The sequence below is a fragment of the Piliocolobus tephrosceles genome, chromosome 8 (genome assembly GCF_002776525.5).
Source record: "Piliocolobus tephrosceles isolate RC106 chromosome 8, ASM277652v3, whole genome shotgun sequence".
Lineage (NCBI taxonomy): Eukaryota > Metazoa > Chordata > Mammalia > Primates > Cercopithecidae > Piliocolobus > Piliocolobus tephrosceles.
Window position 1 is genome coordinate 117,695,886 of NC_045441.1, and position 25,739 is coordinate 117,721,624.

General features: G+C 55.4%; 2 protein-coding genes and 1 long non-coding RNA gene across 16 annotated transcripts; 1 reads left to right on the forward strand and 2 right to left on the reverse strand.

Moving 5' to 3' along the window:
* On the forward strand, positions 1–5,549 carry LOC111550183. Its single transcript, XR_002733954.1, has 2 exons — positions 1–126; positions 5,084–5,549. It is a non-coding gene; the product is annotated as an uncharacterized LOC111550183 (long non-coding RNA).
* On the reverse strand, positions 5,480–23,543 carry IMPDH1 (inosine monophosphate dehydrogenase 1). 14 transcript variants are annotated; one of them, XM_023223453.1, is made up of 18 exons: positions 23,261–23,543; positions 22,793–22,984; positions 19,312–19,410; positions 17,709–17,873; positions 17,242–17,290; positions 14,274–14,375; positions 14,078–14,152; positions 13,593–13,799; positions 13,355–13,442; positions 11,631–11,830; positions 10,149–10,239; positions 9,812–9,907; positions 8,346–8,489; positions 8,106–8,250; positions 7,671–7,814; positions 7,493–7,576; positions 6,921–6,937; positions 5,480–6,227 (listed from the first exon to the last, which is right to left on the reverse strand). In XM_023223453.1, the coding sequence occupies exons 1-18, from the start codon at positions 23,404–23,406 to the stop codon at positions 6,127–6,129; spliced, it is 2,145 nt and encodes a 714-aa protein (XP_023079221.1). In that variant the 5' UTR covers positions 23,407–23,543; the 3' UTR covers positions 5,480–6,126. The 14 variants fall into 14 exon arrangements, with proteins under 14 accessions (XP_023079221.1, XP_023079223.1, XP_023079222.1 ...); XM_023223455.2 differs by having other exon boundaries at positions 22,793–22,870; positions 23,261–23,540; XM_023223454.2 differs by lacking the exon at positions 6,921–6,937 and having other exon boundaries at positions 23,261–23,538.
* Positions 23,544–23,622: 79 nt separating this feature from the next.
* Positions 23,623–24,171, reverse strand: LOC111550180. The gene is made up of 2 exons (XM_023223467.1): positions 24,127–24,171; positions 23,623–23,973 (listed from the first exon to the last, which is right to left on the reverse strand). Exons 1-2 carry the CDS (start codon positions 24,155–24,157, stop codon positions 23,648–23,650), a joined length of 357 nt encoding a protein of 118 aa, XP_023079235.1. The 5' UTR covers positions 24,158–24,171; the 3' UTR covers positions 23,623–23,647.
* Positions 24,172–25,739: the final 1,568 nt, after the last annotated feature.

Here is a 25,739-nt window from a genome sequence, read left to right on the forward strand (position 1 = left end):
GGACTTACACCATCAGCTCTCCTGGTTCTCAGGCCTTTGGACTCGAACTGGTACTACACCATTGGCTCTCCTGGGTCTCCAGCTTGGCAACTGCAGGTCTTGGGACTTGTCAGCCTCCACAATGATGTGAGCCAATTCTTTATAATAGTCTGTCTCTCTTTCTCTGTCTCTCCACAAACACACACATTTTTCTTTTTAGAAAAATATGTATGATTGGTTCTGTTTCTCTGGAGAACCCAGACTACTACAGGGAGTCAGAAATTCAGCATTGGTTATGATCAGTGTGAGATGTGGAGTAGGAAGGGAGATGAGAGCTCGAGGGAGTGGAGAGCAGGTAATTGAACTGGATTTGAATCCTCCAAATACGTCCCTTGACCTACTTGAAGTCAGTTTTCTCCTCTGAACAGTCCCTGGAACGGAATGGAATCCTTTCCTGCATCTCCTCTCCCCAGGTAGTCCTGGGTTCCAGCTTTGTGTCCTCCTTGGCAAGCTCTCCTGTCCTGAAACCGCAGAGGGGCCATATGACCTCCACAGTCTGAACTGCTATTCCCTGTCCCTCTGTGGTCCTTTGCCAGGAGAAGGCCCCACCATGAGGTCAGGGGAGACCCTGAGCAGTGGGGTCTCCCCACACCAGGTCAAGCAAGGAAAGAGCTCAGCTGGAAGGGGCTGGATTTATTCTTGCCTCTCTCCAGCCACTCCTGCAGCTCCTGGCTTCCTGGCAAGCCTCTGCACCAGCGCCCTCACACGGCTTGGACACTTCACAGCTGCTGGGAGAAAGAATGGAATGGACCCAAGGACATCCAGGCAGGCCCAGGCCCTACCCACTGGCAACTTGGGCAAGTCACTCTCTCCTAGCCTCGTCGTCCCATCCATCATAAAGGAACAGGCATTACTGCTATAGGTTGCTGAGGATAAGATGCACCTTTACAGCATGGTAATGAATGGTGGCAGAAAACAGGTCTTTTAGGTTCCTCTCTCCACCTAGCCAGCCTCTTTCCTTTCTGGGAGATGAAATTAGTTTACCCCCAAACCCTGCCTGTCCTTCGGAAGCCAAATTTTACTACGGATGCAGGTAACCAGGGAATGGTTGCCAAAGGCCGGGCTTTGAAAAGAAGGGCTGCTTGTTGCCTAGGAAACTGCCCCACTCCGGGTTCCCTGGGGTCCCACCGGTCGATGGGTCTCGGCGCCATCTGCCGGACACAGTGCCACACTGCTTCTGAAGCTCCCAGACCCAGAGTCCCACAGCCTGGAACAGGGAACACTCCTCTTCCCCTGCCCATTCTCCCCCACAGCATCACATAAAAGCTCTTTGCTCCTTCTGCCCCCAGACTTTCCCAGAGATTAGAGGCATGGGAAGGAGTTGGAAGCACTGTGGAGGGTGGGAGCGATGTCCTTCTCTACACATAAAGAGAGAGGACAGGAAAGCAGGATTCCTGGTAGCCTGAGGTCCAAGAACGTCTCTCCCCTAGTTGCTTTCCCGTGGCTTGCAATCCTCTTGGAAACTGTTTCCCACTACCTGCCTTTCCACAGGGAGGGAGCCATGGAAATGAAGAGGTTAAAGTTGAGGTAGGAGAGTGACATGTGGGTCACCGCAAGGTCCTGGTGCAACATCCCCTCCTGGGGAACCGCTCAGCTCCCACTGCTCCTAGACCCGAGTCCCCTTTTCTTCTCTGGGAGAACCTTCCTACCCACCTGACAATTGCCAGGTGAACCCCTTGGAGCCTCAGATCGTCCTGCCCACTGGCAGAAGAGGGAGAAGCAGAAAGGTGCCTGCTATGAGACCAGGACTCCTGAGTTCAATACCCGCCCAAGGCAGCCCCTGGGCTTGGCCACCCTGAGATCAGCCTGCCCTGAAAAGTGAAGGGGGAAGTGAAATATCTGAAGTTGGGATGCCTGGGGGTGGGGGTGTACCTCTTTCCCTTTTAGGATCACAAGTAGAGAAACTGAGGCACAGGGTGAGCGAAAGGCTGCTCTTTACCTGTTCCAGGCTAATACCACATCTTGCTATCCAGATGTCCCCTCTCCAACTCTAGCTGGGCTGGGGTGGGGGTGGGGGGCGAAGTTGACTTGGGAGCCAACACCCTGGCTCTCAGCCCAGAAGCTTAAGAGCAGGTGGAGCAGGAGGCTGGGGACCAGGTCTCCTGGGTCCCTGATCCCACCTGTTTTCCCTCCTGAGCTAAGCCAGAAGGGTAAGCAAGGAGGAGGCTGGCGATGGTGATGCCTGAACCCTGGAGGTGAGAAGCCCTGCTCTGAGGACAATAGGTGTGAGAGGTGGGGCTGGGTACTCTGGCCTAGAAGAGGCTGCATGTGGCTGGAGGCTGCCACCTGGCCGCTGCCTTCTGCCCAGGTTCTCTGCCTCCAAACTCTCCTCAGCAGGAGGCAGGAAGGCTTCAGGGGTAAGGTGAGGTGGGCAGGGTTGGCCCTGCAACCTCCTGGTTAGCTGAGTGAGTGTCAGGCTATAGCGGGGTCAGAGAGGCTGAGGGTGGAATTTGACCCTTACAAGCCAGAAGGGATCCTGAAAGAATAAAAAGCTCTAATGAAGGGGAGAGGGAGGAGCTACCTCCGCCAACCCACCACGCCCCAATGGTTGGGTCCTCTCTTCCTCTCCAGTCCTGACTCTGGATGTGAGGAGAGGGGTGGAGGGAAAGACTGAGGGGAGCTGAGTGGCTCCCCTCCGGCTGACTGCCCACTTCCTGACTGGCACTGGAGCCACGGAAGCTGAAAGGAGCCTCAGAGGGCTAGTCCAGTCCCCCTTGAATGAATGGGCCATGCCATCTGAGGGCCCTGTTCTCAGTCCTTGGAGCCTGGGAGACGGCTAGGGCCACCCACTCCTCCTCCACTTGGTCCCCCAGGGTACACCAGAGATGGCCCCACTGCTACCCCCCACCCCGGGAGGGTAACTTGACTCTCCTGCTCCACACACCTGCACTGAAGCCCGGGCCTCCCAGTCCCCTGGCTCTACCTGTTGCTCTTGTTCCTGCCCTGGCTGGGGGCGAGGCTGGCTGCCTAGGCTAAGTCCCTGCAGCTCCACCTGGCCTGCAGCTTTGACGCGCTGGCTGGGAGAGTGTACTGAGCCATTTCTTTTGCGGTGGCCTGGTGCGGGCTGCCTGAATGCTGATGTTGCTGCAGGGATCCTGGGGCACTGGCTGGCTGCACGCTGGCAGTGCACCCTCTCCCTGGGTGGGTACACCTTTGCGCAGATGCCGCTGCCCATGAGCCGGGACCTGGGGCACCACAGCAGCATGGTTCAGCGCCTGTGGGGCCACATCTTCGACAACCTGGTGGTGAGTAGCCTGGACCACATGGTGCTGGGTGTGTGTCAAGGAGGGATGAGGGGGCACGTGCGCTGCACAGATCTGGTTGGACTTCAGGGGGGCAGGTAGTACTGCTGACCAAGGCATCTCTGATTTGCATTTCTCCCAAATGTGGCTCTGAGCTGCCTCTGAATATCCACCTGCTGTGGCCTTCCTACCCAGAGTCTCTCTCCCTTTGTCCCACTTGAGCCTCCTGCACTGTGGCTGAATTTGCAACCCAGAGTAAGTGTGTTGCCTGGGTCCAGACTTACATGCATTTATCACCCAGGCAAAGGGAGAGCCCATAGGACACAATACGACTCATTAACTCACGCCTGTAATCCCAGCACTTTGGGAAGCCGAGGCAGCAGGAGTTCAAGACCAGCCTGGCCAACATGGTGAAACCCTATCTCCACTAAAAATACAAAAATTAGCTGGGCGTGGTGGTGGGCACCAAGATTATGCCACTGCACTCCAGCCTGGGTGACAGAGTGAGATTTTGTCTCAAAAAAAAAAAAAAAGACTCATTTACTGAGCGCCTGTAACCTTCCTCATTTGTTCTCACATAACCCTTGCAATGAAGCCTGGGGGTGGGTGCTGTGTCATCTGCTTTACTTAGGATGCGTGCTGTAACAAGTCTCAGACCATATAACTAGATGCATGGAATTCCTCTAAAACAGTAATCCTCTAACTTTAGAATGTATCAGAATTGAGGGGCTGAGTAGCAACCCAGAGGCCCAGACCCCATCCTACTACGGCAAGCCTAGGACTTGTTTGTTATTAGCTCTCCAGGTGATTCTGACATGCACCAAACTTCCAGGGCCACCGTGCTAAAACCTCCTCTCGAAGGGCCATACTAATGCTACCATACCTTAAGGGGGAGATCACTGACTTACAAGGTAATTCATCCTATTCGTCAGCTCTATTAACCAACTAGGTTTAGTTCAAAATGGAACCTCTCCCTTTGAACCACTCACGCTCTTGATTCAGAGTGACTTGGCATTTATCTGAAAACGCTTAGATCTTTCTGATCTCAATGGCTGGTCAAGCTGCTTCCTGCATGATTTTTGTAAACCAATGCACAAGACGAACCACGAAACTTGGCCCTGTTTTGGTCCATCCTCTCTCATCTTCAACCATCCCCTGGGACCTGGGCATTGTCCTCCCTCCCTGCTGGGTCACCTCTGACTCAGGTGCTCATCAAAGCCAGACTCCAGGGCACAAGGCCTCCCAGGACTGTCAATGACCCATTCACTTTTCAAGAACTCCTAGAGCAGATGCTGAACCAGCTCTGAGCCCACCTGATAGTCCTGCTGTCTAGCTCTTTCTTGTCCCTAGAAGCACAAAGCTAAAAAATGATGCAGTGAAAGGCTGGCCCCTGAGCAAATAGTTCTCTGGCAGAAGGGGTCTGGGAGAGGGCAGGCATTGGTACAGCATGGCAGCAGGGAGCTGAGGGCCCCTCCCTTAGCCATAGGAGTGTATCCAGATCTTCTCCTTGGTCTGCTCATTCCCGCCACCCAAGGATCCCCTGGCCATCTTCCCTGCCTCGGCCCACTTGAGTGATGGCTGTATGGAGCAGCGTCTGTACCTTCGATAGACAGCTTTGTGCCTACTGCCCAAAAACAGAGGCACAGGAAGGCAATATGAATGTTCCAAAACCCCGCAACTCTAGGGGTATTCAGCAGCTCATGTGACAGTACTGTCTGCACCAGTGGGAACTGAGGCTGGGAGGCAGGTCCTGAGGCACATATGAACGGTGGGAGCTGACCCACTCTGCTTTGTACCTATAGGTATGTTTCGGCAGATGAGACCACAGGCCCTGGCCATGCTGTACTGCCACCTGTGCCCTGGCTGCACCATGTGGCATGATGAGGCTGCGGTGGGCATTTTTCAGCAGCCGGGTGTGAGGCCCCGATGCTAGAATTCTACAGCCGTGATGACCCCTCCACAATGCTGCCCGGCTGTAGGAGTTGCCGAGCAGCTTGCAGCAGGTAAACCTGCCAGTGTGGCACAAGCCTGGGAGACCTCCTGACATGGGGCCCACCTGCACCAACACACCCCCACCCCACCCCCAGTACCACAACGCCCTCATACCTTCCTGGGGAAGCAGGGCCTGGTGCCACACCCTCCAGCCCAACTCTGATGGGGCTCCAGTCACCCAACGGACAGGGAATACAGACAAGATGGTGGAGGCGTTGAGACCTGCTTGATTTATTCCGAGTATTTAACACACAATGACGCAACTGTGATCCCAAAGTGTGCAAAGTTAAAGCCTTCAACTGCAGCTGAGGAGAGGGGAGGAATGGTTCACCTGGGGACGGTGGTGAGTCAGGAATGACAGGCAGGCGGCCATGACCAGGGCAGCCTCCTCCCCAGGGCCAGGGACAGGGGAGTGGCCTGAGGAGCAGGACCCAAGGGTAGCCCAGGCCCGGGGAAGGGGGCAGAGACCTCCCCTTGGCCTAGGTCAGGAGCTCAGAAGTGCCACATGGCTGAGGGGGCAGCGGCCCGGGAAGGGCCAGAGGCAGGGCCAGGAGAGCACCATTTCCTGGGGGGCTGGGGGCAGGGAGGTGCCCTATAGGAGAGGCCAGGAGGGGCCACCTGCCCCTGGGGTGGGGGCCGGGCTGAAACAGGCTGCAGCAAGAAAGACCTGAGGCAGGCGCAGGGCCTGAGAGCCCGGCTGGCTGGGCTCAGGGGGGCTCCCAGGGCAGCCTGGCCAAGGGAGCAATCGTGACTGCAGGGGATGCCGAGCGAGAGGCAGCAGCCCCCTCAGGACCTCCCCTCCTCTCTCCCTGGAAAGGAGCTGGGGAACCCGTAGTGCAAATCTGTGGATCACTCAGTTATGGAGGGAGGTTGTGCCCAAAAGTGGACATTGGGGTGCGCCTCCTCCACCACCTCGGCCTCCACCGCTGTCCTCAGTACAGCCGCTTCTCGTAACTGTGGGGACAAGGCAAGAGGGGGAACAAGAGTGGGTGTGTGGACCCTGCTCCCTTCCAAAACCATTTCCCCAGGGCCCCCAGATGCGGGAGAGAGCAGAGAGCTGAGGAGCCCTGGGATCTCAGCTGTAGCGGACAGGAGGAGGGCCTGGAGCAGGCCTTGGGCCTCTGTCCTCCCCCAGGCCAGCGTTCCCTGAAGAACCATGCTGGGTCCAGAGATGGCCATGCTCCTTTGGGCCATCGCCACATCTGAGTGGACTGTCCTCAGTGCCCAGGGTGGAGGGACAGCTCAGGCAGGCACGGCCCATCCTCGTGGAGCAAGCTCCAACCTGGGGCCGAACCTCTGCTGCCTGTATCTACACCTAGCCCCAGCCCAGCAGGCACAGTGGCCTAGGCTGCTTGTAGTCACTGGGTCCAGTCTAAGATGGGGCAGCCTTAGGCCTGAGGTCACAGGCGTCTCTCTGCAGCCAGAAAGGGATCTGTGTTTCAGTTGGATGAGGGGACATTGCTGGTTTCCTCCAAGATGGTGTTGGAGTTAGGGGGCCGGGGGGCCCAAACCCAGGGTCCACACCTCATGGCTATACCCCAGCACCCTCCCACCCCCACCCAATACCCACCCCCACCTCCAGCCCAGGTCCCACCCAGACTGCCCCTGCTCTACTCTACGCTTGGCCCGGGCAGCGCGTTTACTTACACGGCAGAAAGGTATAGCTACGGAAGGGTGGGGCGGAAAGAGACACAGGTTAGACGCCCGCTGATGCCTGGGAACAGGGCTCCTGACCAGGGTGGGGCGCATGCCTGCAACTACTGCTGCCAACGGAACTGCTGCCAACGAGCACTGCCCCCGCCCACGATTGCCCCAGCGCTGACCCTGGCATCTGTCTCTCTGCCCTTGTCCCCGCCAGAGGGGTCACACCCACATCTTCTGCCTGGCTGCCTGGTGCCACCACCAGCCCCTGCCACCAGCCACCAAGCTTCCTGAGCAAGCGAGGGCTGGGAGTCCAGGTACAGTGAGTGGCCACACCTCCTGTGCCCTGCTCGGAAGAGGCCCGAGGGAAGGGGAGGGCCTGCTTGAATGGGGGCTAACGGATGAGGAACAGGGTGTCTGGGCCCTGGAGGAGAGGGTGAGGGGCCATCCTGCAGCAGCATCTGTCTCTGCTGCAGGTGGTCCATGGGGTCCCTTGACCTCAGCTTGGCCTCAGAACCCTGGCCCCACCTGCCCAACCCACTGCCTGCAGGTGTCAACGAGGAGGCCACCACACTTACGAGTGCAGGCCATGGACGCCACCCTCGATCTGTGCTGACATGGTCCGCTTCTCAAACTTGAGCTCTCCTGAGTACATCATGGACCTAGGAAGCAGGTAGGTGGAGCGGGTCAGGGCCACCACGGGTGGAGAAGAGCGAGAGAAAGGAAGCAGGAGCCACCCCCAGTCTCAGCACTCACCGAAGGACAGACAGGCTGCGGGCCCCGATATCCTGGCAGCCGTGTTGGATGCCCGCTATGAGGTAGGGCACGAATTTCTGAATGGACCCTTTGTCCTGGATGGAGCCTGAGACACCCTGTGCGATCTTCACCTTATCCCCCTCGCTGCGTGGAGGTTGGAAGACTGAGCCCAGCAGCTTGAAGCTCAAAGGACCCCACCCCACCTCTTAAGGGCACAAAGGGGATACCGCCCAGGAAGGTCCCCCAAGCCACCCCTCGCTGGGCTCTGAGTCAGGTGGCCCAGGGACAGATCCTATGTCTGCTACTTATGCCCTGTGCCTCAGTTTCCAGAACCACCATATGAGGACTGGCTGCCATCTGGGGAAGTCGGTGGCATGAGCAGGCCCTGAAGGGTTGTGGGCTGATCTGCCCAGGTGGGGCCCAGGGTCAGGGAACCTGAAGTATCGTTTCTGGCTGCTGCTGCTCTTCTCCATGGCATCCAGTGAGCCCATGCCCCGGTACTTCTTGAGCCGCACCCCGTCTGAGAAGAAGTATTCGCCAGGGGCCTCCGTGGTGGCAGCCAGCAGGGAGCCCATCATCACTACAGTGAGCAAGGGATTAGTGCCTCTAGCCCACGAGTGCCCCACCCGGCTTTCAGCCCTCGCCTGCCCCATCCCCAGCACATTTTCCCCTCACCTGTGGAGGCGCCAAGGGCCAGAGCCTTGACCACGTGCCCCACGGTCTGGATGCCGCCATCGGCTATGATGGGCACACCAAAGCGCCGGGCATACTCAGCCACCTTGTACACAGCAGTGCCCTGGGGCCGACCACAGGCCATCACTGGGGGAGGGTGGGGTGCACAAGGCAGAGAAGAGTCAACAGCAACTCTGGGGCCAGGCACGGGGCCAGGTCAGCTCCTCCTCCTGCGCACTACCTCTAGTCGGGAAAAGGGACACGGCTGGATGGTGTTTCTGAGGCATAACACAGGTGCTGGCAAATACCAGCAGGATGAGTGTCACTCCAGGGATCTTGGCCACCCCACCCCTAAGAGCATGACAGGAGATTCCGATGGGGCATCAGAAGTGGCCTTCAGAGCCCAATGCCCCCAGACGGGTGGCCACAGCCTCGCCTGCTCTCAAGGCACAAGTTCCCCCTCAAGGCTTTCGTTTGCAAAAACTGTTACCAGGGTTAGGTACTACGGTCCCCTTTGGGATCCTGGTTTGCATTTCTTCAAGTCTAAGTGTCCAAGGTCCTTCAGTGTTAGGTTTTAGATGGAGACTGTAAGGACCAGCACCTATCTCGGGACAGATGCAAAGCTGGATAAACCAGAGATGGCGCCTCTCATTTGTTTTGTCCCTACTCTACCTCAAGGCTTTGAACAGTACCTGAAACAAGTAGGTGCCTAATGAATATTTGTTAAGTGGATGAGAGAGGGCCCTCACTTCACCAGCTAAGGTAGCCAGCTAAGGCAAAGGGCACAAACCTAAATAGCAGAGGCTCTGAAGACCAAAAGGGAGAGCTGTTTGGGCCAGGAAAGGCCAAATGCATCACTCCGTGTTTTGGAGAAATGGCCCTCACAGGAGGGGCTGGGTACATCTCCTCAGGCCAAGCTAGGACCCCAGTCTTCCAGGCAGCCACCCCACAAGTCAGACACCAGCCTCCAGGGAATACCTCCTCAATAACCACATGGGGGACACATGTCAGGGTCCCCCTTTCCCACTTCATGTTCAGAAACCCACCCTGCAGAAGGGCTTTGTAATTGGGTGGAACTCCCCACTCCCAAACCACATGGTGAAGTGGGTGCATAATATATCCTTATATATTCAGGGACACGTCGTCTCTGTGTCTTAAATATCTGCCTTGTCACAAATCAAATCCAAACCCTGAGGTTCCAACAAGCCCCTTGGACAGTCACACCAGCCCCAAGCCCCAGGCGGAGCCCCCTTGACCGCACTCTGAGAAGCAGGCTAGAGCTCTTGCGTCCTGCTTACATCTGCCTTCCCCTAAGTCAGTGGGCCCGACGGGGTGCGGCCCATGCCTGGGTCACCCCGGAGCCCACCATGGCAGAATGGGGCCTGGCAGAGAGAGTACTTGATATGCATCTGGGGAACAAAGGCGAGGCCCCCGGGCCAGCGGGCACTCGCTCACCTCCTGACACCCACCTTCCTGGGTGATGCAGATGGAGCCGCAGCCCATGCCCACGCGCAGCCCGTCCACACCAGCATCAATCAGGTTCTTGGCCTGGGCTGCTGTCACCACTGGGGGTGGGGGTGGGGGTGGGGCAGAGGAACAATGTGAGGATGGGATGCCCTTGCCTGCCCAACAGCTTCTTGGGACCCCAGTCTAGCACCCCCAACCTCCCTATGGTGACCAAAGCCCATCATGCTTCCTGCCACCCATGCCAGGAGCCATACCATCACCTAGGGATGCTGAAGGACAGAAAAAGGTTTCTCAGTGGAGCGGCAGGAACAGGGGGGTGAGAGGCAACCCCGCACTCACCGTTCCCCCCAATCACCTGGAGGTGGGGGTACTTCTGTTTGATGTAATGCACCATGGCGATCTGATACACCGAATTCCCTTGGGACGAGTCCTGTGAGAAGGGAAGGAAGAGCTTGTGCTTAGACAGCTGAGGACGCTCAAGGCAGGAGGGAGAGCCTGAGCAGATGAACCCCTCAAAACCTGTGAAAACTGTTACGAGAATGCTCTTTCCTTCTGTTTTTTGTTTGTTTTTGTTTTTTTCTGGAAATTCACTTGACAACTCTCAGTCACTTCTCAAAGGGGACTGCTTTCCTGAAAGGTTAACCACCACTAATGCAGTCTTCGAGTAGATAAGGCCTTTCCTATCCATTGTACAGACTGATCCTTAAAGCAAGGAGACACTGCCTGGAGCTGTATCCTGTTCCCACCAACTCACTAACCAAATGAAATGACTTAACTTATTTAAGCCTGTTTCTTCATCTGAAAATGGAATGGCAATTGTCCCTCAAGGGGCTGATATACATAAAGGTCTTGACGCAGTGGCTGGCAAACAGGCAGTTCTCAGTGAACATGAGCTAAATTACTAGGGTCAACTTATCAGCCAAGAAGGCCCTCAGAGGGCCTCTGTTTGCAGTCTGTTGTGAGCTGTTGAGAGGGTGCCGGTGACCCTCCTAATTTCTCTTCCTCCTAGGCATAGAATACAGATAAATCTAGATGTATGGTCCAGATCACTCACAAGGAATCAATAAGCCTTTATCCTTATTCTACCTCCCTTTATTGGGGGTGGGGGGGTCTTGATTTGCAATTGTTGCTTGCAGCAATTTGTCTATTTTATTTTTTTTTTAAAGATTCAGTGGGTATATGTGTTTGTTGCTTAAATGGGCATACTGCATACTGGTGAGAATTGGGTTTCAAGTGTACCTAATACCCACATATCGAAAACTGTGTCTGATAGGCAATTTTTCGTTCCCCTCCCACCCTCTCCCATGTCAGAGTCCCCAGCATCTATTATTTCCATCTTTATGAACACATGTACCCACTGTTTAGTCCCTACTTATAAGTGAGGGCCTGTAGTATTTGGTTTTCTGCTTTGGAGTTAGTTCACTAAGGATAATGGTTTCTAGCTCTGTCCATGCTGCTGCAAAGGACAGGATTTCATTCTTTCTTATGGCTGTGCCATTGGAAAATTTTAACTTGTTTGTTTTCTTTCTTTGTATCTCAGATGACACAAACCATTGTTTGCCTTTTGAGATAGGGTCTTGTTCTGTCCCCAGGGCTGGAGTGCAGTGGCACGATCCTAGCACACTATGACCTTGAACCCCTGAGCTCAGGCGATCCTGCTGCCACCCTCCTAATTCTGACATCAGCGAGCACTCGGAAGCAGAGAGGAAGAGTGGCAAGGGAGGGGCACAGGTTTAATCAGAGGTGAACCTGGGTCCTCATAGACCTCCACTCTGCTGAACCACCCAAACACCTCCCCCACAACCTAGGCAGGGGCCTCACCAAGACTATGACGTCGACGCCTGCCTGGGTGAGCAGGTCTAGGCGGTATTTGTCATCCTCACGGGTGCCCACAGCTGCCCCGCAGAGCAGCTGCTTGTGGGAATCCTTGGAGGCCAGAGGGTAGTCTCGGTTCTTCTTCAGGTCAGTGCGGGCGATGATGGCCACCAGCTCATCACGATCATTGACGATAGGCAGCTTCCCTGACAAGGAATGCAGGGGTGAAATGAAGCAGGCTTGGTGGGGAGAAGTTTGAGAGATGTTCAGGAGGGTGAAGATGAAAGTGGGCAACGCCAGAGATTCCACTGAAGTACCCCAGCCAGCCACTAGGTGACAGCACCCCCCAGGAAGTGTTCCTAGGGACCTAGACCGCTTCCCAAGGAACAGGGAGCAAAGAAACCTCTCAGCCCAGGAGGTTCCTGGGGTCTGTGGATGGGCATCCCCATGGACTGGGATGGGCAGCCCCTGAGCACTGGCAGCCTTTCACCTGCTGGGTCACAGTGGCCGAAATCTCCTAGCCAGGAGTGATGCTGACCTGCAGGGAGAAGTATGTGCCCTGTCCAATACAAACACCACAGAACCCTCCACTATGGACCAGGGAAGCATTTCCCAGTATAGCCAACAGGGACCTGGTGAATATTTAATTTTTCCTTTTTTTTTTCTAAGGAGCCGAGGTTGGCGGGGAGTGGTGGCTCACAGCTTCCTCACTTTGGGAGGCTGAAGTAGGTGGATCACTTGAGGCCAGGAGTTCAAGAACAGCCTGGCCAATATGGTGAAACTCCATCTCTACTAAAAATACAAAAAAATTAGCTGGGTGTGTCGGTGTGCGCCTGTTGTCCCAACTACTCAGGAGGCTGAGGCAGGAGAATTGCTTGAACCCAGGAGCGGAGATTACAGTGAACCGAGATCACACCACTACACTCCAGCCTGGATGAGAGAGCAAGACTCCATCTCAAAAATAAATAAATAAATAAATAGCTAGCCAAAGTTGTAGCCAGGCACAGTGGCTCACGCCTGTAATCCCAGCACTTTGGGAGGCCAAGGAGAGCAGATTGCTTGAGGCCAGGAGTTCAAGACCAGCCTGGCCAACATGGTGAAACCCCATCTCTACTAAAAATACAAGCAAACAAATAAATAAACAAATAAGCTGGTGTAGTAGCACACATCTGTAATCCTAGCTACTCAGAAGGCTGAGGCATGAGAATCGCTTGAACCCAGGAGGCAAGGGTTGCAATGAGCTGAGATTGTGCCACTGCACTCCAGCCTGGGTGACAAAGTGAGACTCTGTCTCAAAAAAAAAAAAAAAAAAAAAAAAAGCTAAAGTTGTTTCTAGCTAGCAAATATAGAAACAACTCCAGTGTCAAATAAATTTAACTGCAGGACTTCTGAGATCCTTTAATAAGTGAATGTGCAATTCTTTACATAAGACAGGGGATAGAGAAAGGAGTTATTGCTCAAGCTTTTAAGACCACAGAGGCTTTTCTTGGGATGAGCATCTCATAGGACTAGTTTTGGGAAACATACTGTGAAGATGCTGCATTAGGGACAAGCTTCCCTAAGCTAAGAGAAGGATGGCAGGAATTGTGCTCTGGCCTGCCTGAGGTTATTCAAACCTTCCCCAGGGCCCAGTCTCGTTGCTGGGATAACCTGCGAGGCTGTGAAAGAATCATGGGACTGTGGACAGGGAGTCAGGCTAGGGGTTGAGTTTTCAACTAGCTCCCTGGTACCTTTCTTGCTACGCTGCAGGATCTCATTTGCCTCTTTCAACGTCACACCTGCTGGAGCCACCACCAGCTCAATCCTTGGCGTCATCACCTGTGGGGCCAGGAACATTTGCCTGCAGGTTGGCAGGTGAGAGAGAAGGAGCCAGGCCTCCCTCTGGTCCCTGGTCACAGGCACCAGTCTGAGGCCCCAGCGTGAGGGTCCTCTCTGCACCCAGCCCTGCTTCCCCTGCCCTGCAGGTACCTCACTGAGGAGGCTGGTGTGGTCCTTCTCAGCAAGAAAGTCGATGTCTCGGGAAGTGACGATGCCCACCAGCTTGCTGCCCATGGTGCCTGTCTCAGTGATGGGGATGCCAGAGAAGCCATGCCGCATCTTGGCCTCCAGCACATCGCCCACAGTATGCGAGGGGCTCAGCACCACAGGGTCCGTGATGAAGCCCTGTTCAAACTTCTGCAGGCAGAGATAGGGGGAGGAAAAGGCTGGAAGAAAGCCAGGGATGATGTCTGAGCTGGCCATAGGGAACAGAGGATGCGGCTGTGCCGCAGAGAAGCCAGGACCCTCAGTGGGATGAGGAGCTGGAGGGAAAATGAGGGCTCGGCCCCACAGCTCCACTGAGAGGAAGGATACCCAGGGAGTGCAGCAGTACAGGGCTGGCAGGGGAGGCTGGGAGGGCCTCTGACGTGGGGACGGCCAGGTGGCATCTTGCTGGGGACAGTCCTGGTACTTGCCTTGACCTTCCGCACCTCGTTGGCCTGGAACTCTGGGGTGCAGTTGTGGTGAATGAAACCAATACCTCCCATCAGCTGACATGGAAGGGAAGTGTGGTCAGAGTGAGGGCCCATCCCTCCCCAGCCCTGCGCCTCAGCACAGCCCACCATGCTCAGTTCCTGTGCCCGGGAGTCCCCATGCAGGTGCGTAACTCACAGCCATCGCAATGGCCATGTCAGCCTCTGTCACAGTGTCCATGGGGGAGGAGATCAGTGGCGTCTTCAGCGTGATCTTCCGGGTCAGGGCTGAGGTCAGGTCCTGAGAATGGAGGCACAGCCCATGTGAAGTTTATCACCCACTGGACAAACACTCACTGAGCTCCTACATGCACCAGCACCAGGACAGTCCCTGGGGACATGGCAGTGAACACGGTAGATGAGTTCCCTGCTCATCTAACAGAGCTTATGTTCTACTTGGAAAGAAAGATGACAGACACAGGACACATGCTCAAGATGACTTCCGTCACGATGAAGGCTGTAGAGAAAAACAAGAAGGCAAGCAACCACCAGCAACAAGGTAACTGGGGAAAGCCTCTTTCCTGGGAGGTGACGGGTGGGAGCCGATCAAGTAGAAGTCAGAAGGGCTGTCACTCGGCTAAGAGGGCTGGGTGCAAACCCGCCTCAGAGTCCAATTCTTTTGGAGGCACATTTAAGAAAGAAAAAGAAGGCCAGGGGAGTGGAGGGAAGGGAGAGGCGGGAAGAAGGCAGGGGCAGCATGTATGGCCATGAAGACCATGGGGAGAAGCTCAGATTTGATTTGGACAGAAGCCCCTGGTCTCGACAGAGAAATGATCTGATTTATGTTTCAAAAAGGTCACTCAGGCTCTGAGGTGGAGAATGGATTCTGGGTGACAAGGGCTGAGGTCAGGGGAGGCATGGAAAAGAGTCTTTTAGGCATCCAGGAAAGCAAGCAACTAATGGTCTGGAGCTCAGGAGAGCGGTCAGGATTGCAAGTGTCCATTTAAAAGCCACCTGCCCATGGAGGAAAGGCCAGAGCACACACCCCTCTGAGGGTCAGAAGGCCAACAGTAGTGGATCCCAGCCCCCAAGACATTTGAGCAGACTTTGTTATGTAATTTTTTTTTTTTTTTTTTTTGAGACGGAGGCTCGCTCTGTCGCCCAGGCTGGAGTGCAGTGGTGTGATCTTGGCTCACTGCAAGCTCCGCCTCCCAGATGTACGCCATTCTCCTGCCTCAGCCTCCCGAGTAGCTGGGACTACAGGCGCCTGCCACCTCGCCTGGCTAGTTTTTGTTTTTTGTATTTTTTAGCAGAGACGGGGTTTCACCGTGTTAGCCAGGATGGTCTCGATCTCCTGACCTCGTGATCCGCCCGTCTCGGCCTCCCAAAGTGCTTTTACAGTGCTTGAGCCACCACGCCCGGCCCCGCTATGTAACCCTGGTTCAGACCTCTGGCCCCATGATCTAGAAAACATCATCTTCTCCTCTTTCATCATGCCACAGAAGGGCCACAACCTTCCTGACAGAAGCCACAGGACAGGGAGACCCTTGCCAGCCAGGCAGGTGTCCTTTATTTATTTATTTATTTTCTGAGATGGAGTCTCACTCTGTCACCCAGGCTGGAGTACAGTGGTGCAATCTCAACTCACTGCAACCTCCACCTCCCAGGTTCAAGTGATTTTCCTGCCTCAGCCTCCCAAGTAGCTGAGATTACAGATGCCCGCCACAACGCCCAGCTAATTTTTACATTTTTAGTAGGGATGGGGTTTCACCATGTTGGCCAGGCTGGTCTCAAACTCCTGATCTCAGGAGATCCTCCTGCCTCAGCCTCTCAAAGCGCTGGGATTATAGGTATGAGCCACCATGCCCAGCTGGTAGGGGTCTTTTCAATCCCTCTCTTCCTAGCAGCCAGCCGAGGGTCTGACACAAAGCCACAGTGCTCAGTAAACTCTGTTAAACTGAACAGCTGCACCAAGAAGGCTTCCTGGTTGTTGTCATAAGGGAAACAACCAGAATCATTCGAATTTCCCCCTGAAATCTGTCTGGTTCAGCTCTGGCTACACACAGGCTGGACATGAACTTCCCTCACATGCAATTGATCTAGGCACACTCAGGCCCTCTGGCCTTTCATGAGAATCAGACCAGAATAAATAGCAATAATAATAGCAACAGAAAAGAAACGGGTTTTTTAATGTATATGAATTCATCATAGAGTCATGGTACTTTTTCTTGAAATGACTTACACCATCATCACTACCCACCTTGGCTTCTCTGAGTTTATCATATGTTAATTGTTCATTGATTCAGCTCATTGATGAGCCCCTCTGGGAAAGCAAGACACTGTGTTTCCTTGTATTTATCCAAAATGCAACTCTTTCAAACCCTCTTGCCAGTTCTTGTACTTTGTGGATCAATGAACAAGTCTGTCTATCGTTTTCAAATCTCTATAATTTTACTGGCTTCTATCATGTCCTTGTTCAGCATTCCAGACAAAATCCAATCCTTATGGTCTCTAAAATAAGGAAGCCACTCCCAAACCCACCCCTTCCCGCTCCCAAGCCAGCCCCTTCCCAGGCCTTTTCTGAACCTGCCCATAGGCTCTGTCACTGACAGAGAGCCACCCAGCCCCGGGCCGGGCCTCACTCAGGACACTCCTGTGTCCCCATAGCTGCCTCTGCCCCATCAGGTATAACCCTTTGATCTCTGCCAGTTTCTCTGGCAACGATAAAGGCTATTTCCACCCATTCCAGCTGAGTGGAATCACCCCTGTAATCGCAGCATTTTGGGAGGCTGAGGCGGGTGGATCACTTGAGCTCAGGAGTTTGAGACCAGCCTGGCCAACATGGCAAAACCCCATCTCCACTAAAAATACAAAAATTATCGGGGGGTTTTGGCAGGTGCCTGTAATCCCAGCTACTCAGGAGGCTGAGGCAGGAGAATCACTTAACTCTGGGAGGTGGAGGCTGTAGTGAGATGAGATCACACCACTGCACTCCAGCCTGGGTGACAGAGCAAGACTCTGTCTCAAAAAAAAAAAGTGGGGGGAGGGCTATATCCTATCTACCTATTCCCAAGAAAAGTCTCTCCATGCCCTGCTCCTGAGCAAGAAGTCAGCCTCTTCCACCACACACACGGCCCCCTCCCCTTGTCAAAGGAAGAGGTACTCACCACCTCATCAGCTATGAAGTCAATGAATCCTGGGAGAATCAGGAAGTCGCTGTGAAGACAGAGAAGTGAGTATTACTAGTGGGGAGGGCAGCCCCAAAGGGGCGGAGCCTGCCATGCCAGAGAAGGCAGCAGGAGTGTATAAAAAAGCCTAGGGGAGCAGAGGCTAGAGCCCCCCCATCCTACTGCCCCATCAGGGCAGTTCCCACCTTGTGCCCCCCACTAGAGTCTGGCAGACTCCAGCCCCAAGAGCTAGAGCCAAAGATAGTGTAAGGTCTGCTGGGGCGCCATCAAGGCAATAGGCCCGAAATACCCATTGCCTTCAGGTCTCAGAGTTTGTCAAGCAACACAGAAGTTCCCATATCGCCATACACAAGTTCCCATATCGCCATACACAGCAGACAGAGCCTGACTTTGAAAACTTCTCAATCTTGATGGGGAGAGAAAATAAGTAAACACAGGGAACAAACCTGAGAACAATTTTGTGGTGCAACACAGCATGAACATGACCCAGCACAGGACACGCTGCACGCCCCGGTGCCTGGGCTGCTGAGTCACACAGGGCTCGGAACAGCATGGAGAGACCCCAGGGGGCTGAGTGCAGGGCATGTTCTGACAGAGCAGAACAGAAATGGCTGGGATGGGAAAGGGGAGGAAAGAGGCCTTAGAGGTGGGACCAGGACACTGGGGCCCCAGCCAAAGCAAGGCACTAGGGTGGGCCACAGTCACAGCAAACCCCAGAAGGTGAGTGTAGGCCTGCATGGGTACATCTAGGTGCAGGGCCACAGCTCAGGGGCCCCAACCTGCTAAAATCACAGCAGGTCTTGAGAGACACGCCCAAAAGCAAATATCCCACACTTCAGGAACACTCTGAACTGAGCTAAGCAAAGCAGCAGGCATCCCTAGGGCAGGAAGGAAAAGCCACAGGGTGGAGGGGGAGTGGGTCATTAATCTGCCCTAAGGCCTAGAGAAACTCTTAGGCGTTCCCCTAGGGAGTTCTCCTAGAAGACTTCAGTGACAACTGTATTAAAGGTAGGCTCTCAATCTCATCACCAAAGACCACCAAAGAAACAAAGAATTTTGGCTGCTCCCAGACTTTGGCAGCCCTTCTTCTGTATAGCAAGGAGGCCACAGCAGAAATGCTGGAGTCTGGGCCTCGTAGTATTTTCTAGGTATTCTATACACCCGTCGCCTATGGGCAGGCAGGAGGAGACACTCCTCAGGAGTGACTGGGTATCCTGGTGTTTAGGGAAACTGCTGGCCAAGCAGGAGTGCTTACAAGCCAGGGCAGGGCTGGCAGGAGACAAGGCAGGGATGCTCTTGACTGGCCAGCATCCCCACTCTGCCCCTTCTGATGCCTCTTCCTGGCAGGGGCACAGTCCTGCAGCCAGGAGGCAGAGGTAGTGCCAGGCCTGCAGCAGGCAGGACAACTGGCCTAGGGCCCACCGCAAAGGCAAAGGAAGCCAGAGGCAGACGGGTAGGTCTGTGTCCTCCTCCAAAACCCCCTGTAGGGTGGGCTTAGGAGTGGCAGTCACAGAATAATTCGCGCCTTGGGAGGGGCACCAGTACCAACCTGTGGCAAGGAAGGGACACAACTAGAAAAAGCGCTGGACTGGACAGTTGGAAAATAAGCCACCCCAATCACCTGGCTGTGCCTCTCCTGGGGCCACGCGGAAGCAGCTGCTTAAGCTTGGTTCCAGGGACCCTCTGCCCTCGTGGTGAGGCTGGGAGGGGGAGTCCTGGACCAGAGGCTGGAAAAAGTCTCCCCATAACGCCCACATCTCCAGTTCCCACACGCCCCAGGGCCCCTCCATGCTCCTGAGAGGAGGAAGGGGGCAGGCCGAGCCCGGATTTGGCCAGAAACGGGTCAGGGCTCTGAGGGCCGCGGTGTCGCCGTGCCACGTCCGTCTGCTCCGGCGCGGGCCTCCTTCCTTCCCGTGCCCAGCCCCCAGCGCCCACAGCAGGCACTCGCAACGGGCCGGGAACGCCGGGGGAGCCGCGCACGTGCAGGGCCGGCCCAGGGGTCGCGGCGCGTGGGTGCGCGCACCTAGGGGTACGAGCCCCCGCGCTTACTTGTAGGTGAGGCCGTCGGCGCTGGCGAAGAGCTGCTGCGCGGTGAGCCCGTCCTCGGGCACGTAGCCGGTGCCGCCGCTGATCAGGTAGTCCGCCATGCTGCCGCGAGACCCCGCGACCCGACATAAACACCCGCGCGGCCACCCGCCGCTGCCGCTGCCGCCGCCGCCGCCGCTGCTGCTGCTGCTACTGCTGACGCCGCACCGCGGCCACGCTGCTGCCGCGGGCCGGGCGGGCCGAGGGCGGGGGCTGCGGCAGCGGCGGGGCGGGCCAGGGCGCCGCCCTCTCCTCCCGCCCCTCCCGCCCTTCTCGCCCCTCCCGCGGAGACCGCCGCCTCCGCCCGCGCGGCACAAAGGGCCCCGCCGCCGCCGCACGCACGCCCCCAGCCGCCTGCAGTGGCCCCACGACCCCGCCAGCCCGGACCCGGGAGGAGGTGTGGGGCCCGCGGGGGAGAGGACCAGGTCAGGCCGGGACACGCCCCCTCCCCCTCTACACGTCCATCCTCCCAGGACCCCCCGCAGGGGCCCCCCCCCCCCCCCCGAGTGCTCCCCCAGCCTGGGCCACCCACCTTGACCTTCTCCTCAGGGTACCTCTAACACGGTTCTGCCGTCCCCCAATCCCCCATACTCTTCCCCGGACCCTGATCAAGGCCCGGAGCCCTGAGAAACTGGTCTGGGCTCCCAGCTCCCCAGCACTAAGAACTTTGAGGTTGGACCGCTATGCTCATCCCGACATCCTTCCTAGGGAGCGGGCATTCTTCACAATGACACTCCTTGACCTTTGGGTGGCCTTGGGGCCCTCTGCAGTTTACAAAGCATTTTTCATAAATGATCACATTAACTCCACAATCTATTAATTGCCAAGTATTGGGTACCCATTCCCTTGACAGAGGCAAAATCTATAGTTCGGAAAGGGAGGGAGGGGTACTGCTTCTGATTCATGACCCAGTGCTTCGGCTCATCGCCCTATCTCCAGCTGAGAAAATGGTGTTGGTACCAGGGCTTTTAACCTCAGAGAGCAGTTTATTATTTGGGAGGGTCCTGCGGTGGGAAGATGGGGGAGGATCATAAGCCTGGCTTACACATACAAATAAGGACAGGGGCTAGGGAACTTCTGAAAATCCCCAAAGCAGAAGTTGGTGGCCCTGGGTGCCCAGCAAGATCCAGATTTCTACATGCGGGCAGTGACTGGGTAGCAGACTGATTCACATGGGGAAAGGTGAGGTGGCAGGAGGCAGATCCTTTCCTCTTATGGGACCAGAACTGCCAGTGCTCTTCCCTGACCAAGAGTGGTCCCCCACCCACACTCCACAGCCTCCTCGCTGTGTCCTCCTGTGGCTCCCACAGCTCACTTGGGGAGAAGAGAATAAGGTGGCATGGGACACAATCCCCTCCCTGGCATGGTGGCTGGCTGTGGCCCTGGGAGGCTGGGTTTGTTTACCTCTCAGCAGTGTGATGGAAACTAAGCCCAGGGGAGGCTTGGCCTCCAAGCCACAAGGTTCCCTGGGATGCCCAACCTCCCCCATGGATGCCCCCGGGACCCTGCCAGGAAAACACAGACTGTTCCATCTGTGTGCAGAGCAGAGGCTGGGGCCAGCTTGCCAGCGGTGCCTGGGAAGCACCTCTGACCCTTCAGCATTCACAGGCTCACGCGGGGAGCCCAGGCCACATGGGGGACCAGGGGAGAGTCCTGAGGAGAGCAGTGAGAACAGCCAGAGAAAGTGCCTGACCATTCGGAGCTGCTCTGGGGTACTTTTCTGGCCATAGAAGAACAGAGCTATCATGCCAACTGCAGCACAGAGCAGAGACCGGCACAGAGCAGAGACCGGCCCAGTGGTCTCTCTGGGTCACTGGGTCACTAAGGGACCTGCTCTGGGTCACTGTCCCCTACAGTACGAGTCAGGAATGGCTAGAGTACTATTCAGGATTCAACCAGAGCTGGGGCCCAGGAGAGCAGCTGGATTTGACCATCTCAGGTGACCTGATTGTGACATCTGCCCCAGCCTTCTTAGAACTCTGGGACCCAAGGGAGGAGGCTGCCTGGCTGAGGCATGGGGAGGGTCACCTTCCCAGTGATTACAGACTTCATGGCCCCACTCCCCTCTCCTGCTCCCCTACGCGCCTCCCGCTTTGACCTGCGTTGGGCTCCTCATCACTCTAAGCTGCTGGGGCTCAGCCCTGGGTTAGGCTGTGCTTTTCCAGAGACTCCGCTAATCCACCCTCAACCCCCGCTCTCCTCCACCCTCTTCCTGATCTTCCCAGCTGCTTCCTCCATGGGGAGGAGACACCGAGGCAACCAGTGGGCCTCCAAAGCCGAGGAAGGGCTGTTGTCCCCTGAGACCCCCACCTAGCAGCTGTGGGGATAGGAAGGCAGGTCCAAGTCCCTTCCTCAGGGTAGAGGGCAACAGTGCCCAGCTGGGTACTAAGGTCCAGGCAGGGAGCCCCGAGGGCTCTCTCAGGCCTGGGGCTGTTTGAAGGAACAAGATTTCAAAATACTCTTGAGGGGAAGATGGGGGAAGGGGAGAAAAGGTAATAACATTAGCACTGTTGAGCTGGGACGGGGGCATAGCCTGTCCAAGTTCAAGCCAGAGAGCAATAACACTGGATTCAAACCCAGGACTGCTCACGGAATCCTGTCCTGTTCCCACAGCTCCAGGTTGGCAAAGGCAGGTGGAGGTCTGGCCAGCAGGTTTTGAATCTCACTACACCACCTGGCTGGGGTTCAGGTTTACACAGCCTCTCTGAGCCCAAGTGCGGGGTGCGGTCGGGTTGGGGGTGGGAGTAGGGATGACCCCTTGATGCAAAAGTGCAATCTGGAGAAAGGATGCACTCACATGGCTCCAAGCTGAGCTCTGAAACAATATGTTTGCAACCCCTGCTCTAACTAAGCACTGCCTCTGTCAAGCCCCAACTGGTTCCTTCAGCCCCTGTGGCCCCTCCCCATCACCCTGTGCCCTGAACTCCAGGAGCTGGATTTCTAGGATAGGAGAAAGGCTGGGGGTTACCTAAGCCTGAGTCAATTCTAGAGAGGCAGCCTGCCGGCACAGGAGGGGCCTAACTCAGCAGCCCCACTGCCCAGGAGCCCCTTAAGCCGTTAAAAGTTCTTACATAAGCGACCAGCCCCTGGGCAGAGATGCCAGGCTAATTCCCCCAGACCACCCCCACCCAAACCCAGCTGCCAGGTCACCTCCCCAAGCTGCTGAACACCAGCAGATGGGCAGAGAAAGAAGTCCAAATCCTCTGGACCAGAAGGACAGTGGGATTGCATTTCAAGCTGCGATACAATCCAGAGATTAGCTGCTGTCTCCTTTTCAGCCAGTCCCCCTGGGGCCCAGCTCACTACCCTACTCTTCCTCCAGTGTCCCTCATTCCCCTACAGACCCCAGCATGGGGGCCTGAGTCTTTGGAGAGACCTTGAGGTGAGCTGCACTGGCAGCCTCATCAGATCTCAGTGTATGCTGAGGAGGGGAGAATGTCCTCACCTAGCCCTGCGAAGGCGATCCATCTGGACACCAACACCTGCCAGTAAGACCACTGAAGACAGTTCTAGGAGGAAACAGCTAAGGAGGGGTAAGCCAAGTCGGACAGGACTCCAACCAGCACTGTTTGAACCCCAAGAGTTGGAGCCACCTGAAAGGGGTGTCGTCGGGTGTGTAGCGAGGTCCAATCTAAGGCTAAGATTTTAGGGAAGGTTTTTACGACCTGTTCCCTCTCCTCTGCTCCCCTGTGCAACGAAGCACCTAATCCTTCGCACAGTTCCCATCTGCATCCCCCAACCAAGGCCGGGAGCGTGGCGTTTTGGGAAGTTAGAGGCTGAGGCGGTAAGAGGGGAAGGGTTTGTGGGGCGTGCCCCTCCCCTCCCCCGCAGCGTCGCCAGATTCCCGGAGCCGCCGCGCCCTCTTCGGCCGCCCGCCCCGGATGCGCCCCGTGCGCTCTGCCCTGGGCGTCACCTCTCAGGCTCGTAGCCGGCCTGCAGCAGTCGGGCGCTGTACCGCTGCGCCGCCGTCTCGTGTCCCGGGTGTTGCCGGGCTCCGGGCTCCGGAACAGCGGCGGCTCCGCCTCCCTGCAGCGGTGGCGGAGTGAGTGGCCCCTCCATGCGGAGGCCGCAGCTCAGGGCGGGCGGGAGCCTCTCCGCCTGGAGGCTCCCGGGGCCCCGGCTGGGCAGTGAGCGCAGCCCGGTCGGGTCCCGAGGAGGGGCGGGCCCGCCGGGGCGGGGCCTCGTGCCGGGGGCGGGGCAGGGGAATCCGGGAGTCGACTGGGCTCCGCCCTGGGCTCCCCGCTCTGCCCGGCGCTGCTACGCAGATGCCTAGACTCGGTTGGTCTCTCCCATCCCGGATTCAGCGAGGATATATCGGGGGATGAGGGGGAGAGGTGTCCGTACATGGGTAGGACTGGAAAGGACCCCGTCCCTTCGCTGCTGTCCGGACCTTCCAGTGTCTCCTGGCCCTTTCCGAGGAAAACCAGAAGAGGAAAGGAGCGGGGCTCTGGAGGCAGGGCTTCTCCTTGCGTCGCGGGTCCGCTCCTTTGCTGCACACCGACGATGCCAGGTCCCCTGGAGCGCCTCCTACCCGCCGGCCGCAGGCCTCCCGCGCTGGGGCGACAGAGTCGTGCTCAGCCGACTCCACGTTAGAGAGCGGGGAGAGGGATTTCCACAGCCTGTAATCTGCCAGGGAACGAACAGAACAGACAAGGCTGCGGGCTCCTTCAGGAACAGGACCTAGTCTTACCTCGTTGTGGAGGTACTTTGCCTTGCTATGTTACCCTATAACAAGGGAGTGGGGCAGAGCGGTGTACTCAAACTTGTTTGTCCACTTACTAGAAGGCGCACTTTTTCCTGCTGTTATCATTGTGAACAGTGATTGAGCACCTAGCAAAAATGACAAAGAAATGTAAGAGTCCTTGCCCTCAGGCAATTTACTTCAGGAGACAAAGTACATGAAAATATACAGCTGAAAATATACAGCTGATAACTCTCATGCCATATACAGATGGTCCTTGACTTACAATGGTCGACTTATGATTTTTCAACATTACAGATGGATTTATCCAGAAGTAGCCCCATCTTTAAATCGGAAAGCATCTGGACTTTTAAAAAAGTCTGACAAGTCTGAGGAAACAAATGGTAAACACTGCGTGATTGAGACGTGCCAAGATGTATTGGGGTCAGACTTTCAGCAGCTATTTCACAAAGGAAGCTGAATTTATGCAACTGTAAGATCTTGGACTTTATCCTTCATCGTGCCTCTTCCTATGCACATACACACCCACTCCCCAGAATCAGGATTTTTTTTTTTTAAGTTTTTTAAAATTTAGGTTGGGCGCAGTGGCTCACGCCTGTAATCCCAACACTTTGGGAGGCTGAGGCGGTCAGATCACCTGAGGTCAGGAGTTCCAGACCAGCCTGGCCAACATGGCGAAACTCCATCTCTATTAAAAAACACAAAATTAGGCCTGTAATCCCAGCACTTTGGGAGGCTGAGGCGGATGGATCACGAGGTCAAGAGACCTCGTGACCATCACTTAACAGAGACCATCCTGGCTAACATGGTGAAACCTTCTGTCTACTAAAAACACAAAAATTAGCTGGGTGTGGTGGTGCGCGCCTGTAGTCCCAGCTACTGGGAAGACTAAGGCAGGAGAATCACTTGAACCCGGGAGGCGTAGGTTGCAGTGAGCCGAGATTGCACACTGTACTCCAGCCTGGTGACAGAATGAGACTCCGTCTCAAAAAAAAAAAAAAAAAAAAAAAAAAAAAGCCAGGCATGTTGGTGCACGCCTGTAGTCCCAGCTACTCAGGAGGCTGAGGCATGAGAATAGCTTGAACCCGGGAGGCCGAGGTTTGCAGTGAAGTGAGATTGGGTCACTGCACTCCAGCCTGGATGACAGAGTGAGACTGTCTCAACAACACCAAAAAACTAAAATTAATTAATTGATTCTATTCAGTGTCCTCTGGTACTTTGTATTCTGTCTCATTTTTTGGTGAGGGGCCCAATAAATTGATTTTGGACTCACCATTTAAAAAAGACTACCCTAAAGCCAGAGGTTTCTGTTTGGAAATATGTAGATAAGGTAGCCATATGTGTTTAAAAAGACTCTGAAGGAGAAACTAGTCAAAACCGATCAATTACTCAACAGATGAAACTTAGAACTAGCTATAGCGTAAACTTTAAAGGATTGTCGGTAAACATGTTAAACTGCAGAGAAAACCCAAATCCAAATAAAGTTACCAGGACAGTAAGAATGACATGAACGATAACTGTAACATAATTAAATGCATTATAACACAATGAACAATGTCACACGAAGGCAATGTACTGAAAAAAAAGGGGTGCGACAGAGCAAGACTGTCTCAAACAAACAAACAAAAATTCATGGAAAAATGGAATCAAAAGATAAGAAGAAAAAATAAACTATTTTTCAACATAAGCT